Source organism: Cervus elaphus, chromosome 25 (assembly GCF_910594005.1).
Source record: "Cervus elaphus chromosome 25, mCerEla1.1, whole genome shotgun sequence".
NCBI classification, from domain to species: Eukaryota; Metazoa; Chordata; class Mammalia; order Artiodactyla; family Cervidae; genus Cervus; species Cervus elaphus.
The window spans coordinates 63,197,050-63,212,581 of record NC_057839.1 but is presented as its reverse complement, the minus strand read 5'-3'; the positions used below and the strand labels follow the sequence as shown (position 1 = coordinate 63,212,581).

General features: G+C 48.9%; 1 protein-coding gene across 1 annotated transcript; it reads left to right on the top strand.

Moving 5' to 3' along the window:
• Nucleotides 1–3: 3 nt before the first annotated feature.
• CCT5 (chaperonin containing TCP1 subunit 5) lies at nucleotides 4–11,532 on the top strand. Its single transcript, XM_043887196.1, has 11 exons — nucleotides 4–272; nucleotides 2,916–2,976; nucleotides 3,505–3,669; nucleotides 5,011–5,209; nucleotides 6,842–7,034; nucleotides 7,115–7,264; nucleotides 7,470–7,589; nucleotides 8,165–8,350; nucleotides 8,974–9,111; nucleotides 9,531–9,711; nucleotides 10,967–11,532. Exons 1-11 carry the CDS (start codon nucleotides 168–170, stop codon nucleotides 11,092–11,094), a joined length of 1,626 nt encoding a protein of 541 aa, XP_043743131.1. The 5' UTR covers nucleotides 4–167; the 3' UTR covers nucleotides 11,095–11,532.
• Nucleotides 11,533–15,532: the final 4,000 nt, after the last annotated feature.

Here is a 15,532-nt window from a genome sequence, read left to right as displayed (position 1 = left end):
CCAGAAGGTACTGTCTGGCGTTAAACTAGTCTCAAGTGAAAAATAGGTCTCGGGCGGCCTGCACTGCGTCTGCGCGAGCTCTTGCGCCTTCCCGCGAGAGGAAGGCGGGCTCTGGGTTCCGGCGTGGTCTCCGCCGGTTGACGGAGAGTAACTCTTGCTGCTGCATCATGGCGTCCGTTGGGACCCTCGCTTTCGACGAATATGGCCGTCCTTTCCTCATCATCAAGGATCAGGACCGCAAGTCTCGTCTTATGGGACTTGAGGCCCTCAAGGTAACGGGCCCGGGACGCACTGTAGGTGGGATGAGGGGAGGCGGCCGAAGCCAGTGGTTCTGCGCGTGCGCAATGTCTGAGGGGTTCTGCCATGTGCTCCGGGGGAAGCTTGAGAGAGCCCCCTTTGGCCTCCAGTCCGTCACCCCGCGCCTGGGAAAAATCGACGTATAAGCCTTTAGTCTCATCTGTGGATTAGGGTGGCCCGCGGGTGCTCTTCAGAGTTGGGTGGGGCTGCTTGAATTCTCAGGCGGTGAAGGCGCGTCCTCGCTGGTTTCTCCAACCTGCAGGTATTCCGAACAGTGTTTTCGTCAATAGGATGCAGGAGAGGTGGCTCAGGTCACCTGGGCGGTTAGGACGCTGGCTCTTAACCTTCAGTCGGTGTCCCTGCAACGGCCTCAAAGGAAATGAGGGTAATTTTCGTCATGGCATCCTAAGGGTTTAGCCATTTCGTTTTTGAGTCCCTTTATACATGGCGTATTCCTGGGTGTGGGTCTCGTAAAAGTTAAAAACGTACACTTTTAAGGAAGAAAATACAGCTGCAAGAGTGAAAAGTGGTCACCAGTAACCGTAGTACAAGACAGTGTGTGACCGGAATCACCAGCTTTGGGAGGGCGTGTGTGCAGGTAAAAAGTCAGAGGCGGTCTTTAGGACTTTGGGTAGAGCATTGGCTTTTGGTCGGGGATGGAGTAGTGTTCTGGATGGGGGAGAGCTAGCTGCTAGGGAGAGGGAAAGCAAGAGCAGGAGAACGCCTGGCACCTTGGAGGAGACAGCAATCTGGTTTTCGCATAGTTTAAGCTGCAGGGTGGAAAAGGTGGAAGTTCTTGAGCTCCTTGACATGACCATGTTATCCTCAGGGATGGGAGGGAGCCGTTGACAGGGGTTTGAACAGAATCACAGTTTAAGTAGAACTGTACCTGAGGAGGTGGTGTTTGGGATGGAATCCATGAAGTTGGTGTGTATGACCGTGTCATCAGGTCTGAGGTGTCCCTTGTCTTGAGGTTTTACTTAAATTAAGCGCTACAGTTCTGCCCCAGGCTGTTTCACTTAGGGCAAGTTACACATCCTTTCCCAACCTCCTTTCCCAATGGGGCCAATACACCCCTGTCAAGTGGAGGACAAGAATTAAATGGGGTAACCTAAGAAGTGGCCACCCAGCCTTTGACCAATGGTAGGTACTCAAACCACTTGTGTTATGTGTTCAGTTTTGAGTTTCATGGAAAGCAACCAGCAGAGAAAGTAACACCCAGTACATGCACCCAAAATACCAGGATAACAGAAGCCACAGGTGATTTTGCCTCTGCCACATCTTTGTAATCCTCAGTCTCTTGAGACAGGTCTTAGAGAGAAATGTAGCCCCAGAGCTAGTAAAGAACAGGACCAGGGTTCAAACCCACCTCTGTCTGACAGTGCAGCCAGTAGTCTAGAGCCTGCTCCGCGGCCTCGGGGCCGATCCTGCTTTGTTATGGGGTCTGTCCTGTATGGGGTGCTTAATAGCACCCTGGCCTCCACCCTCTATGGTCCCCTCCCTGATTGTGACAACCAGGGATGTCTCTAGGCATTGCCAAACGTCTCCTGGGGGCACATTCGCCCCTGGTTAAGAACCACCTGCCTGTGGTCATTATTCTCTAAATATTTAATTGTGCAGACCTATCAGTCAAAGATGTATTTTGAGAATAACCAGTATTTTTACAAACTAGTGAACTTTGTGTCTTGTTAACCTGTGAGCTTGGGTCGCAAGGGAAGGCCTCAAAGAACATTGCATTAAACTGCTTTGTAAACTGGTCAGGATTTAATGAGCGGAGGTCTTCAGTGCATCAAGACTTCGGGGGTCAGAGGGCATGTTGGGGAGCAGGCCTTAGCCGCCCTCACTGGAACAGAGCGAGGTCTGGCTTTGAAGAACACCTGGAGCTTACAGACTTGAGAGTCGAGTCCTGGCCCTGTCAGAGTCCTGGCGACTCATTTAAGGGTGGGGACTGAGGAAAGCAGCACGTTTCGGAAGATGGATGACCGCTGGGTGGGGGGTGAACCTGAAGGGTCAGTGATGAGAGACCCTGGAAATCTGCATCGTGCGGTGGGTCAGAGTTAGGTTGGTGAGGGCAGGAGCAGAAAGACAGGAAACAAGGTATTTGGAGGGAATATGAGCGTAATTTATGGAAAGGAAAAAGGATGCATTCGGGCTTCTGTTATTTTCAGCATTGACCCCCTTGGTGGGCAGTTCTTGGTTGTGGGTTGTGTACTGACTGGACCTTTGGGGAGAGGAGTGTATTAATCCATGGCGTGACAGTTCAGGGTGTTGTGTGTAGACGGCTGGACTCCTCCCACGGAGTTAGCTTTGTACAGTGGTCCTGCACGGCCTCTCGGGTCAGACTTTCCCTGCTCTTGGCTGTAAAATGGGCCCGGAGAACCTGCCTCATTAGATGTGTTGAGGGTTATAGAGAGAACACAGAGCACTTGGTTCTGTTTTTTCACACAAGAATTGTCTTCTCTGACACTAGGAGTTGTGCAGTTTTCACAGGTAGATGTGGCCCTGTCTGCTGCCTTTTGTAGAGAATAGAAGCTGTGTCATAAGTGAGTTTTACAGCTATATGTTCTTAACTTAAAATTATGTCTAACTTGAATATTGGCTTTTTCTGTTTCATTTAGTCTCATATAATGGCAGCAAAGGCTGTAGCAAATACAATGAAAACATCACTTGGACCAAATGGTAAGAGACTTAACATTCTGTGTTTTTTAATGAAAGTTGTATAACATAAAGTAGTCAATTCAATCTGTTTACAGAAAGTTTGGAGACAGAGGGGGGCATCCTCCCCCTAATATGGTCAGATGTTTAGGATGTATCCCAGACCTTCAACACATTTAAAGTCATAATGCTACATCCAAATTTAGGTCGTGTGTTTTTTCCACTTGACATAATTTCATTAGCATTTCCCAAATCGTAGCTGTTGTCTTTTGCAACATTATATTTTGTGATATTACATTTAGTGATGCTCCATAATTTTTTTTTTTTTTTTGCAATTTCTCTAGTTTTAGCCATCATTAAATTGTTCCAATGTCTTGCTTAAATTAGCCAATCTAAAAAGGTCTTCATGGAGATATTCCTTCATGTATGTTGAATTATTTGTAATAAGCTGCTAGAAAGGTACTGGGTCAAGAAGTAAGGGTAACTGTTTCATAGGTTTAATGTAGGTTCTTTCTTTTCCCCTCAGTCATTTTAAACACAATTGTCTCTTAGGGCTTGATAAGATGATGGTGGATAAAGATGGTGACGTGACTGTGACCAATGATGGTGCCACCATCTTAAGCATGATGGATGTTGACCACCAGATCGCCAAGCTGATGGTTGAACTGTCCAAATCACAGGATGATGAGATTGGAGATGGAACCACAGGAGTGGTTGGTAAGAAAAAGCAAAATATCCTGTCTCATTTGAGAGGAGTTATTTAATATTAAGGGCTTTCTTGGTGGCTCAGACATTAAAGAATCCACCTGCAGTCCAGGAGACCCAGCTTTGATCCTTGGATCGGGAAGATCCCCTGAGAAAGGGAATGGCTACCCAATCCAGTATTCGTGCCTGGAGAATTCCGTGGGCAGAGGAGCCTGAGGGCTGCAGTCTGTGTGGTCGCAAAGAATGTTACAGGCCTAACATGCTTGCTGAGTGTTTATTCTGAATCACATCATGGGGAGACAGTCTGACAAATCCATGTGGAAGGACACGATATGAGACAAATGGCCCAGGCTCTTCAAAAGTGTCAATGTAAAAAAAAAAAAAAAGTGTCAATGTAAAAGAACAGGAAGGGAGTGGGGAGTAGAGTAAGGCAGCTCATCTAGATTCAGGGAGCTAAGAGAAGTGACAGCAGCTCTAACATGTGAAACCTGGTTGGGCGCCAGATTTCTTTTTCCAAGCTCTGAAGGATGTTTGGGACACATGGGGTCATTTGTGGGTTATGTATTAGTATCTTACCAACGTCAAGATTTCCTGAGTGTGACAGTTATGTTACAGCGATGCAGGAGACCGTGCCTATCCTTAGGAGCTGAATGTTAAAATATTCAGGAGTGACATGTCTTATTTCTGCAACTAATTTTCAAATCATTGAACAGAAAAAGCATGCGTATGTAAAGAAAACATGCAACAAAGTATTATTAATAAGTAAATTGTATTCATTATACTACTCTTGAAATTTTTTTTGAATGTTTGAAATTTTTTTAAGTTTGGAAGGATTGATGAGATGAATATCCTCAGTGTTACTTTTTCTGCATTTGAAATTTGAATTAACTTATTCAGCAAGTATTTTATACATTTGTTGGGAAGCAAACACTGTTCTGGATGTACTTGGAGTGCAGCAATATTCAAACTTGTTTTTGTGGTGCTAAAATGAGAGGAGAAGGCAACAGGTCGGGGAAGGATAGTAAACAAATTTTATTACTATAGGATGCCGGCATGAATTTCACTGAATAGAAATCCTTGGCCTAGGAAACAGGAAGGTTTTTTCCCTTATAAAAATGGTTTGTATATTACGTTCTTTGCATCCTGTATGTCACTGAGAGTTGAGCATCCATCTATGAGGGGTACCTGTTAGAACTGTGTTAGAACCAAAACGCGAGGCTCCATTTTTAGGGATGGCCTTCCCCTCTGAGACACTTTGAGCTTGAGTCTGGAACCTTCGTGCGTCCAGGACAGCGTCTCGTGTGTTTTGAGTTCTAGCGGTTGCCTGAGCCAGGTGTGCTGTCTCGCCCGCAGTCCTGGCTGGCGCCCTGTTGGAAGAGGCCGAGCAGCTGCTGGACCGTGGCATTCACCCCATCAGGATCGCCGACGGCTACGAGCAGGCCGCCCGCATCGCTATCGAGCACCTGGACAAGATCAGCGACAGTGTCCTTGTCGACATGAGGAACACTGAGCCCCTGATCCAGACGGCGAAGACCACGCTGGGCTCCAAAGTGTGCGTGTACAGTGTGGGGTTGCAGGGCGCGTTCGCGCAGGAGGCAGTGCTCGTGTGCTGTGTCTTAAAAGACAGCTCAGGATTATCCACGGTGGCTTCATCCTGATGTATGAGCTGCCTTTCTGGCTTTGTTACCTGGGTTTCCTTCCTCTTTCCTGCCGGTGTGAACATGGGCATTTTGTGTTTTGTTGGAGGCTGGATTCCCAGGTTTGGTTCAGCCCTCTTGACGTCTGTGTAAGCTGTGCAGTTCTTTACTTCTCAGGGTGGGCTCGGGGAGGACGGGGTCCCACTAGTGGGAAGTGCTCATTTTTGTAACACTTTCTACCATTTCTTTGCTGGGAAGCAGTTTAGTGGAGAGGTTCTCTTTATTCATTCGACAGGGAATTTAATGATCCAGAATTTTACTTAGTATGAAGGGGCAGTCTTGAAATTGTCTTCCATTGGCTGTTGTTGACATTTACATAGTACTCATTACTTGCCAGGCCTACTACTGAGTCTTGGGGACACAAGACAGCTCTTGCCCCCAGAGACTCAGCCGCCTCAGCCACGGGGCACACTCAACTTGAACAACAGTGGAGACTTAGGGGCTCTTGTTAAAATGTAGTGTAAAAACCTAATGTAAGGTACTTTATTGCACCGTTTGTCTTAATTCACATCAGTTCGGGAAGTTTTTAAATTTGTGCCCTAAAGGATGACATGGGCTCAACTTAGAGGGCAGGGCAAGTGCAGCAGAGACGGCTGCTTCCTTCTGTCCTTCATGGTGCCAGCTGTCCTCTTGTCACAAGTCTGAGCAGAGACCACTTTTGGGCAGGGGTGACTGTCCGGGGTGGCCTCTATCACGAGAAGAGCACTCTGGTTCTCCTGGAAGGAAGGCATTACCCTTTCTTGAAATGCACACATTCTGTGTTACTGCTTTCTAAGTTGACTCAGCTTTATTTGCAAGTCTTTAGAAAACTTCAGTAAGCATAGATCTTTACTATAGAAAACGTTCAAGTGGACCAACAAGGGCCAGATACACTCAACATAAGGTGAAGCATTGTATGTCAGTTACTTAGGACACAGTATTTTAGTTTCTTTGCTGTCTTTCCAGGTGACTTAGGATTCCAGGCACTGTATTTGGAGGGCTACAGTTGCCTTGTGGTTTTTTCAGAATCAGATGTGAAATTATCGAGCAGTCTCTTGAGATGTTAAGTGGTGCACTTCCCATAGATAAGATTGGCTTCTCCTTGGTGGTTTCATCTCTTTCCTGTTCTGTTTTGGCTTGAAAGTGTTAGTGGTATTACAAAATAGTGGTCTTGGTAAATTTTTGGTTCTTGGCATACGTTCGTGGTCTCTTAGTGTACATTTATAATGGAAGAAAATAGTACATTTCAGTTATTACTAACAGGTTTTTTCCCATCCCAGTTTATGATTCCCTTTGGGGTCCCTGGACCCGGGTTAAGCGTCCCTTCCCAGACTGCTGAAAGCGCAGGTCATGGTGACACTCTCCCCTGGGGACCCTGCACGTGGTTAGTTCTACGTGATACCTGTGGGTCGCAGTATGTCGTGTCATCTGAGTTCACAGCACGTGTTCTCTCTGGCTGCAGTCACTGTTGAGTGGACATGAGAGGTTAGTGTTGTGTGTCCCCTCAGGGTTAACAGCTGTCACCGGCAAATGGCCGAGATTGCTGTGAACGCCGTCCTCACCGTGGCTGACATGCAGCGCAGGGATGTTGACTTCGAGCTCATCAAGGTAGAAGGCAAGGTGGGCGGGCGGCTGGAGGACACCAAGCTGATCAAGGGCGTGATCGTGGACAAGGACTTCAGTCACCCGCAGATGCCCAAGGTGAGCCGTGCCTCCATGGCATCAGGCTTTTCCCTCCTGAGCCCTCCAGGTAGTTCATATGTTTCTGTCTCTTCCTGCAGCAAGTGGAAGATGCTAAGATTGCAATCCTCACATGTCCATTTGAGCCCCCGAAACCAAAGACGAAACATAAGCTGGATGTGACATCTGTGGAAGATTTTAAAGCCCTCCAGAAGTACGAAAAGGAGAAGTTTGAGGAGATGATCCGGCAGGTGCGCCTCACCGCAGCTCCCAGTGAGGTTTACGCTCACTGGGGCTGACAGGACACAGCCACTTGTGTAGTTCTTTCTCTTTTCTGTACGCTAATGCTCCCACCTATACACCCAGCTATGTTTCTCGCCTTGGTTTCAACCTTTTTTCCAATAGAAGAGCACAAAGAATACTTCTGTTAACATGATTGTGGCATTTCTTTCCCAGATTAAAGAAACTGGTGCTAACCTAGCTATTTGCCAGTGGGGCTTTGACGATGAAGCGAATCATTTACTTCTCCAGAATGACCTGCCGGCGGTTCGCTGGGTCGGAGGACCTGAAATTGAGGTAGGAAGCCCCCTGCAAGGACACTGCGTGCAGGGCTGGAGCTCGTGGAGCATCTCTGCTCGAAGCCGCTGTGACCACACCCTGCTGTGGTTCCCACGCTGTGCTGAGGCTCCACAGACCAGGGGCTGAGCTGCAAGAGGGGAAAATGCTAGAATCTTTCTTCCTGTTTGTACATGAGTTTCTGGTGTGGCATTTTCACGTGCTTTCCTTTCTCACTGCTGTCTGGTTGGCCCGCTGAGGTGGGAGACTGGTTGTGCACTTCTGTGTCAGGGTCATAAACATTCAGAGCTGCCCAGACATGGTCTGTGGCTCCACAGACACAGCCTAGTTGGTCCTCATGGGGGCGAGGGGAAGGGGGAGAGCTGAGAGAGAGTGTGCAGGGTCATAGTGGCAGGTCGCCCGCCCTTCAGAACCTTGTTCCCTGAACAAGGCATTGGGCTGGACCTTGATACTTGGGCTGGATTGGGCAGTGGTTCTAGGGAGCACGGCCAGTCTTGGGTCACGTTCGGCCCATCTGTGGTCTGGTGTTGAGAGTGCCGCGCTCACCATGCTGGTCTTTCCCTTCCTCCCGGCAGTTGATCGCCATCGCCACAGGCGGCCGCATCGTCCCTCGGTTCTCAGAGCTCACAGCTGAGAAGCTGGGCTTCGCAGGTCTTGTGAAAGAGATCTCGTTTGGGACCACCAAAGACAAGATGCTGGTCATCGAGCAGTGTAAGAACTCCAGAGCCGTCACCATTTTCATCAGAGGAGGAAATAAGATGGTGAGGACTCACTTCTTTGTCCTGCATTTTTTCTGATCTGGAATGTGGTTGGGTTTTTCGCGTAATGTATTTAGCTGGGACACTTTGAGGAGGACAGGGTCATCTTTCTTGGAGAAGCAGGGACACCTTGGGAATTCATTAGCAGTCCAGTATTAGGACTCTGCGCGTGACTGCTGGGTCCTGGGCTCTATCCCTAGTCAGGGAACTAAGATCCCTCAAGCCATGCAGTGTGGGCCCCTCCGCTACCCGCCCCCCCAAAAATAAAGTGGGGTCACAGTGTAAAACCCTGAAGACCATGTTCCACTGTTGGGCCTACAGTGCACACTTGTGGGCCTACGGTGCACACTTGCCTTTCCTCTGTCTCAGGTAGAAATGGGGACCTGGGAGAGCGTGGGTGCATGCTCCACGCTCCAGGGACAGGTTTCTAGCAGATCACGGTAAGACTCGTCATAAGGGTGTTGCTTTGTCATTTTTGTTTGACCCCCTTCACCGCTTGGTCATACGTCCTGGAGTGAGGCCTAGGCTGCCCAGTATTGTGGGAGTTTTTCCCCTAAGTTCATTATGGGGGGGGGAAGTAGAATGAGGATAGGAACCGTTAACTTAGGCAGCGTTGCTTTCCCCAGATCATCGAGGAGGCCAAGCGTTCCCTTCACGACGCTCTCTGTGTCATCCGCAACCTTATCCGGGACAACCGTGTGGTGTACGGCGGGGGCGCTGCGGAGATCTCCTGCGCCCTGGCGGTCAGCCAGGAGGCCGACAAGGTGAGGGCCTCTGACCGCGGTGTGGGACCAACCACGCGGTGTGCGGCGGGGGCTGGATGCCGGGTCTTTAATCTGAGCTGATCCTTGTGCCTGTGGAGGTGGATGCAGGTTACCACAGGCCAGCGTGTGTCAGCCTTTTTCAGACTGCAGCCTTGACACAGATCTCTGCACACTTAGTGTTACCTGGAATTGAGAATTGCTTGGACGTTGGAACTAAAGGTGCAGCCGGAAGACTGGCTTTCTTGACTTCTGACGTGTACCTTCTGCATCCTTGCCCTCATGAATAGCGGCACTCATGTTACGGCCTGTTCTGAAGACTCGTCCTGAGTTAGCTTTTCCAAGGATGTCTTTCTGTAATGTCCCCAGATAGCTGCTGGGGGTTCTGTCAAGAAAGCTGACGTGACCCTGTGCCCTTGCAGTGCCCGACCCTGGAGCAGTACGCCATGCGCGCCTTCGCCGATGCACTGGAGGTCATCCCCATGGCACTCGCCGAGAACAGCGGCATGAACCCCATCCAGACCATGACTGAGGTCCGGGCCAGACAAGTGAAGGAGGTGAACCCCGCCCTTGGGATCGACTGTCTGCACAAGGGGACCAATGGTGAGGCGCTGGGCCAAGGTCTGACCTAAACTGGGGGATTACTTGCTACATAATGTGTACCGTGAACTCATCCTGGCTTTTTAAATTCTTGCACACGCTTCAGGTACCCAGGTCCTGAATTCTAGTGTTTGATATAATTATCTGGGGAATTGTTAGGATGCTGGTCTTAGCAAGCTACAACAAAAAACTGCAGTGCAGTATTTATTCCAAAGGTGATTTCCATTGTAGAAAATCATTCCCATCTCATTTCTTTTACATAAATGTCAGTGTGGGTTCTGTATGTCATATAAAATAGCTCTGAAATTGACTTTCAGTTTACTGCTGATGCTGTGGGCGTGTCCCGTAAATCATAGGGTGTTTTATAAACGGAGTGTGTGCTGTGACTTCTGTAGTACTTCCATCGTTCATTGCTGAAAAGGTCGCACAGCCCTAGCATGTAGGGATGGTGGTCCTGGTGAATCCCCAGATTCTGTACTCATTGGGCTGTCTTGGGGGTTCTGTCTCAATCCTGACCACAGAATCTGATGGCATATTTTTTTTTACTCAGAACTGCAGATGTGTTCTGGATTTTAGGTTAACAACCTGAGGATTTAGTAACAGCAGCAACTTCTTAGACAGTTAACACTTCTTTAACTTGAATGTCTGGGTTTTTGCTGAAGCAACTTTCCTTGTTAGGCACTGTCTCACCTCACTCACTCCGGTCTTACTGACCAACGGCGTAGGGAACGTTGTGGGGTGAGACGTCGCTGAATGGTTCCCTCTTTAGCAAGTCACTGAGAAACTCACCCTCATGGAAGAGGGCTCCCTGTCCTCCAAGTGCTCCAGTGACCAGGCCCGCATTCCAGAATGTCTTGGGAACTAATGAAATTGTATTCTTCTGAAAACATAACTGGGACTAGTGGCTTTCAGAGTTCTATGTCTTTTAAGTTTTTCTCTCATTCATAAATAGGAACAAAGTATTAATGATAACGGGCTTCCCTGGTGGCTCAAAGAAAAGATTCGGCCTGCAATTCAGAAGACCTGGGTTCAACTCCTGGGTTGGGAAGATTCCCTGGAGGAGGGTATGGCTGCCCACTCCAGTATTCTTGCCTAAAGAATCACCAGGGACAGAGGAGCCTGGCAGGTTACAGTCCATGGGTTCCCAAAGAGTCAGACACAACTGAGCGACTTTCACTTTCCATTAATGCTAGGAGTATGCTGTTTTAGAATGATAAGTTTGTGTGCTGTTTTAGAATAATGAATTTGTGTTTTTCAGATATGAAACATCAACATGTCATAGAAACCTTGATCGGCAAAAAGCAACAGATCTCTCTTGCAACACAAATGGTTAGAATGATTTTGAAGATTGACGACATCCGTAAGCCTGGAGAATCTGAAGAGTAAAGAGAGAATTTAGAGTAAAATGAGTAACATCCACTACTGTGACGAAATAAATGGGTGTCTTGTGCTGCATCTACAGCTATTTATTGTTATGTCCCGTATCAGACACTGTAGTAGATGCTGTGACCACAGTAGCTGTTTGGTAGCCATAGTTTCACTTGTTCAGAGACATGAAAGTGTAGAGGTATGATCTCACAAGGTTTTGTATTTGTTATATTAAAGGGAACTCTAAACAGCCTTTATATTCTGCTCTTCAAGTTAAACATTCACTATAACATTCATCAAATGCCTTAATTGAAGGGGTTTGAGTTGAATTTTTTTTTTTTTTTTTTAATGTAGGACCTGTTTTTAAAAACAGTTTTAAACGTTTGGTTTGTTCTCAAGACTTACTTTAACATTGAGGAATATGGGCTTGGTCCTATTAAATTTATTTAAGTGCTGCATCTGTCTACATGGGTGAATCTTTGATTGTGGAGACCCTCAGAGATGAGTATCCAGCACACGACTGGGCTGTCTTCTGTGCTGTTAGGTTATACTGACTGGGTGGCCCCACAGTGCTGCGTAGACCAGCCTTAACCCTGTGATCGTCACACAGTCCCCTGGCATTGTCCTGGCCTGGCTCCACCCAGAGCCCTGGCCAGCGTCGTGCAGAGGAGGCCAGGGTGGGCACAGGCTGGCGGCACCCGCAGGTGCTTGGAGGGCCATTCAGAAGCCTGTTGGGGTTTTCTCAGAGGAGCAAAGCAAGTGAAGTTAGAGTGAAACAGAAAACATGGGTTGAGTGGAAGGAAACACCTTGCAGTTACCATGTGTAGATAGGTTGGTATTGAATTAGTTCTACTTATTGCGGGTTTGATCCCTGGGTCTGGGAGATCCCCGGAAGAGGAAATGGCAACCCACTCCAGTCTTCTTGCCTGGAGAATCCCCATGGACAGAGGAGCCTGGTAGGCCACAGTCCATGGAGTCAAGAAGCAAATCGACGTGACTTGGCAACTAAAAAGTACTGGCTCAGAGGGGCATAGCCCTTGGCAGAGGCCAGGCTGTGTTCCGAGCACTTCACCTGCTACCACCCTGTGATGGAGAAAGGCTTCTTACTGTTCACATCTTACAAATGGCCTCATTGTCCAGCATCTTCCGGCCTGCCTTCAGTGGAGTAGCGTCAGACCCTGGCCGACTTCCCTGGGGTCCCATCTCCCCATGCTGTTCTGCCCCCTGCTGGCTTGTGTTTGCTTTTCTAAAAGCATGCTTAGAGGATGTGATGAAGAAGGGCACTCTTGGCCATCAGGGTTTGGAGCCATCAGTTTCTCCTGGGAACCTGGATGCTGGCCAGTCTTAACTGTTGGGTCTTTGTGTTTGCTCCATGTTAATGCGTTGGTGGTTTCACTAGGAAACTTGGCAGTGAGCAGTAACATAGTTCTTCCTGATGAACATACAATCTAGTACGTATCTCATTGTGAAATGGATTCTGAAATGGCTCAATTATAATTTACTACCTATTGGGTGCAGCATCAGAATGCATTGATTTCAAGTTTGGTTTCAGTGCAGACACAGACCCACTCAGATAACTGTCTTGACCTGGATGAGTTGATTTACAAGGGCGAATTTCAGCCTGTGAAGAACATCCAACAGCTTGCTTTGAACCAGAGTCTCCCACGTGAAGTGGTTTGTGGTTGAATGAAGACTAAACCACTCCTCAAAAGGGAACCACGGATGTTCCTGGAGGGTTTTGGTTGAAAGAAACCATGTGGTTGATGAACAAACTCGTAGATGTGTTCTTCACATGCTTTTGATTCTTTCCAGGAAAAGCACCTCTTCTAGATACCACATTGCCCTTTATCTTCCAATTCCAAATGGCTTGTTTACATCCGTTGTGCTTTGGCTGACCCCCATCTCATGCCTGGAGGAGATGGCAACCCACTCCAGTATTCTTGCCTGGAGAATTCTGTGGACAGCAGAGCCTGGTGGGCTGCTGTCCATGGTGTCGCACAGAGTCTGACATGACTGAAACGACTTTGCATGCATAAGAGAAGGAAATGGCAACCCACTCCAATGGTCTTGCCTGGAGAATCCCAGGGACAGAGGAGCCTAGTGGGCTGCAGTCTATGGGGTCGCACAGAGTCAGATACAACTGACGCGACTTAGCAGCAGCAGCATCTCATGCCAGTGAGGCCCTTGACCCGAGGCCACATGCCCACACAGGACCCAGCACTCCTGTTGGTTCCCAGTTCCTGCACTTCCAGCTTTATTCAGTGTTTCAGGGGTTGGAGGCGAGTTCTTTATTCTTCTGTTTTCTGGCCATACCACTCAGCTTCTGGGATCTTAGTTCGCTGGCCAGGGATGGAACCTGGGCCCCTGGCAGTGAAAGAGTTCTAGCCACTGGACCACCAAGGAAGCCCCTATTTGATGTTTGTTAAATGGCTTGATCTTTAATTACAAGCAGTCACACAGAAATAGAGCTTCCCAGGTGACTCAGTGATAAAGAAACCGCCTGCCAATGCCAAAGACGTGATTTTGATCCCTGGGTCGGGAAGATTACCCTGGAGAAGGGAATGGCCACCCACTCCAGTATTGCCTGGAGAATCCCGTGGACAGAGGAGCCTGAGGGGCTACAGTCCGTGGGGTGACAGAGAGTTGGACATTACTGAGGGACTGAGCACATGTTAGAAGAATATGTGACAACTTCTGTCTGTCCTCTGTAAGGAGAGACATTGAGGTTTGCAAAAGTGGAAAGTAATGCTACTCCTCACTTTTTTCACTTTGGAAAATATAAAATTACATTAACACATCAAATGCCAGTCAGTGTAGACTGGCATAAACAAGCGGCAGGGGGTAGGGCATTTTGCAGGTCTTGACGAGTATTCAGGGATCTTGAAATCAAAATGTTTGAGAACTGCTCTGTTAGTACCTCTAATCTTCATGAGTAGTCCTGGTCATCGACAAATCCAAGAGATGCTACATAATTTGCACCAACCTGAAGTAAACTCCAGTTCATACAACACATGTTCTGAAGATAAGCACTGAAGAGCCTTATCAATACTTGCACTATAATCTTGACTCCTGTTTCAAAGACAGTTGAAGCTGACTGTGAGAACTTCCAGCTTCCGTGCTCCCACCTAGAGTCTCACCCGCCCACCCCCCTCCCTGTGGTAGGCAGGATTCTGCACCCGGGTTCAGCCTGGTGGTGCCGTCAGACACTGATCCAGATGCTGCTGTGAAGGGACTTTGCAGGTGGAGTGAAACTAGCAGACCTTAGAAAGCTGATGTGGGTGGGCCCCATGCAACCACAGCAGAAGAGAGGGGCAGGGGCACAGGACTGGACGCCCACCTGCTGCCCTGAGATGCAGGGGCCACGTGCAGGCCCTGAGGAAGGAAACGAGAGCTCGGTGCTAAGCCGCAAGGAACAGCTGTCCCAGACACTGGGATGTTCAGCTGGCCCTTGGACAGCACAGGTGGGGGCGCTGACCATCTATGCCGTTGAAAATGCAAGAAAAAATTACAGCCGGTCCTCCATGGGCTCTGCATCTGAGCGTTCAGCCAACATCAAACATGTGGTACTGTTGGGTTTACTGTTGAAAAATCTGCAAGAGGACCCATGCAGTTCAGGCCTGTTGTTCTAGAGTCAGCTGTATCTGGAAGCAGATCCTTCCCAGAGCCTGGCCAGCCAGCACCTGCAGTTGGACCTCATGAGACCCCGAGTGGAGAAACCAGCTGAGCCAACCTGGGCTTCCAGTCCACAGAACCGTGGGGTCATACACTTGTCCTGAAGCCACAGAGTTTGTGCTCGTCTGTCACACCAGCACTTTCTGGGCGCCGGACAGGATCACACTTCTGGATTCTTGTGGCCGGTGGGACCTTGTAAGCAGCTCGGGCCCATGAGCAGAAAGAAGCATCATTTCCAGGTCAAAGCACTGAGTCGCCATGCAGGGCCTTCTGGGGCCCTTTCCTCTGGGCTCAGCCAGGGCCTTGCTCCAGGGCGGCCTCCAGCCTGGCCCCTGGAGGTGACGGTGACAGCAGTTCCTGCCAGCAGCCGCGGGCACAGCAGGAGCGAGCTCCCGAGGGCAGGGGTAGAACCTCTGCATCCTCACCTGCCCCCTGCAGTTCAGTCGCTCAGTCGTGTCCGACTCCTTGCGACCCCATGGTCTGCAGCGCACAAGGCTTCCCTGTCTGTCACCAACTCCTGGAGTTTACTCAATCATGTCCATGAAGTCAGTGATGCCATCCAACCATCTCATCCTCTGTCATCCCCTTCTCCCGCCTTCAGTCTTTCCCAGCTTCAGGGCCTTTTCAGATGAGTCAGCTCTTCGCATCAGGTGGCCAAAGTATTGGAGTTTCAGCCTCAGCATCAGTCCTTCCAATGAATATTCAGGGCTACAGTCCATGGGGTCACAGAGTCAAGACGACTGAGCAACTACGCCACCACCACCAGAGGTCAGAACATTCGGGC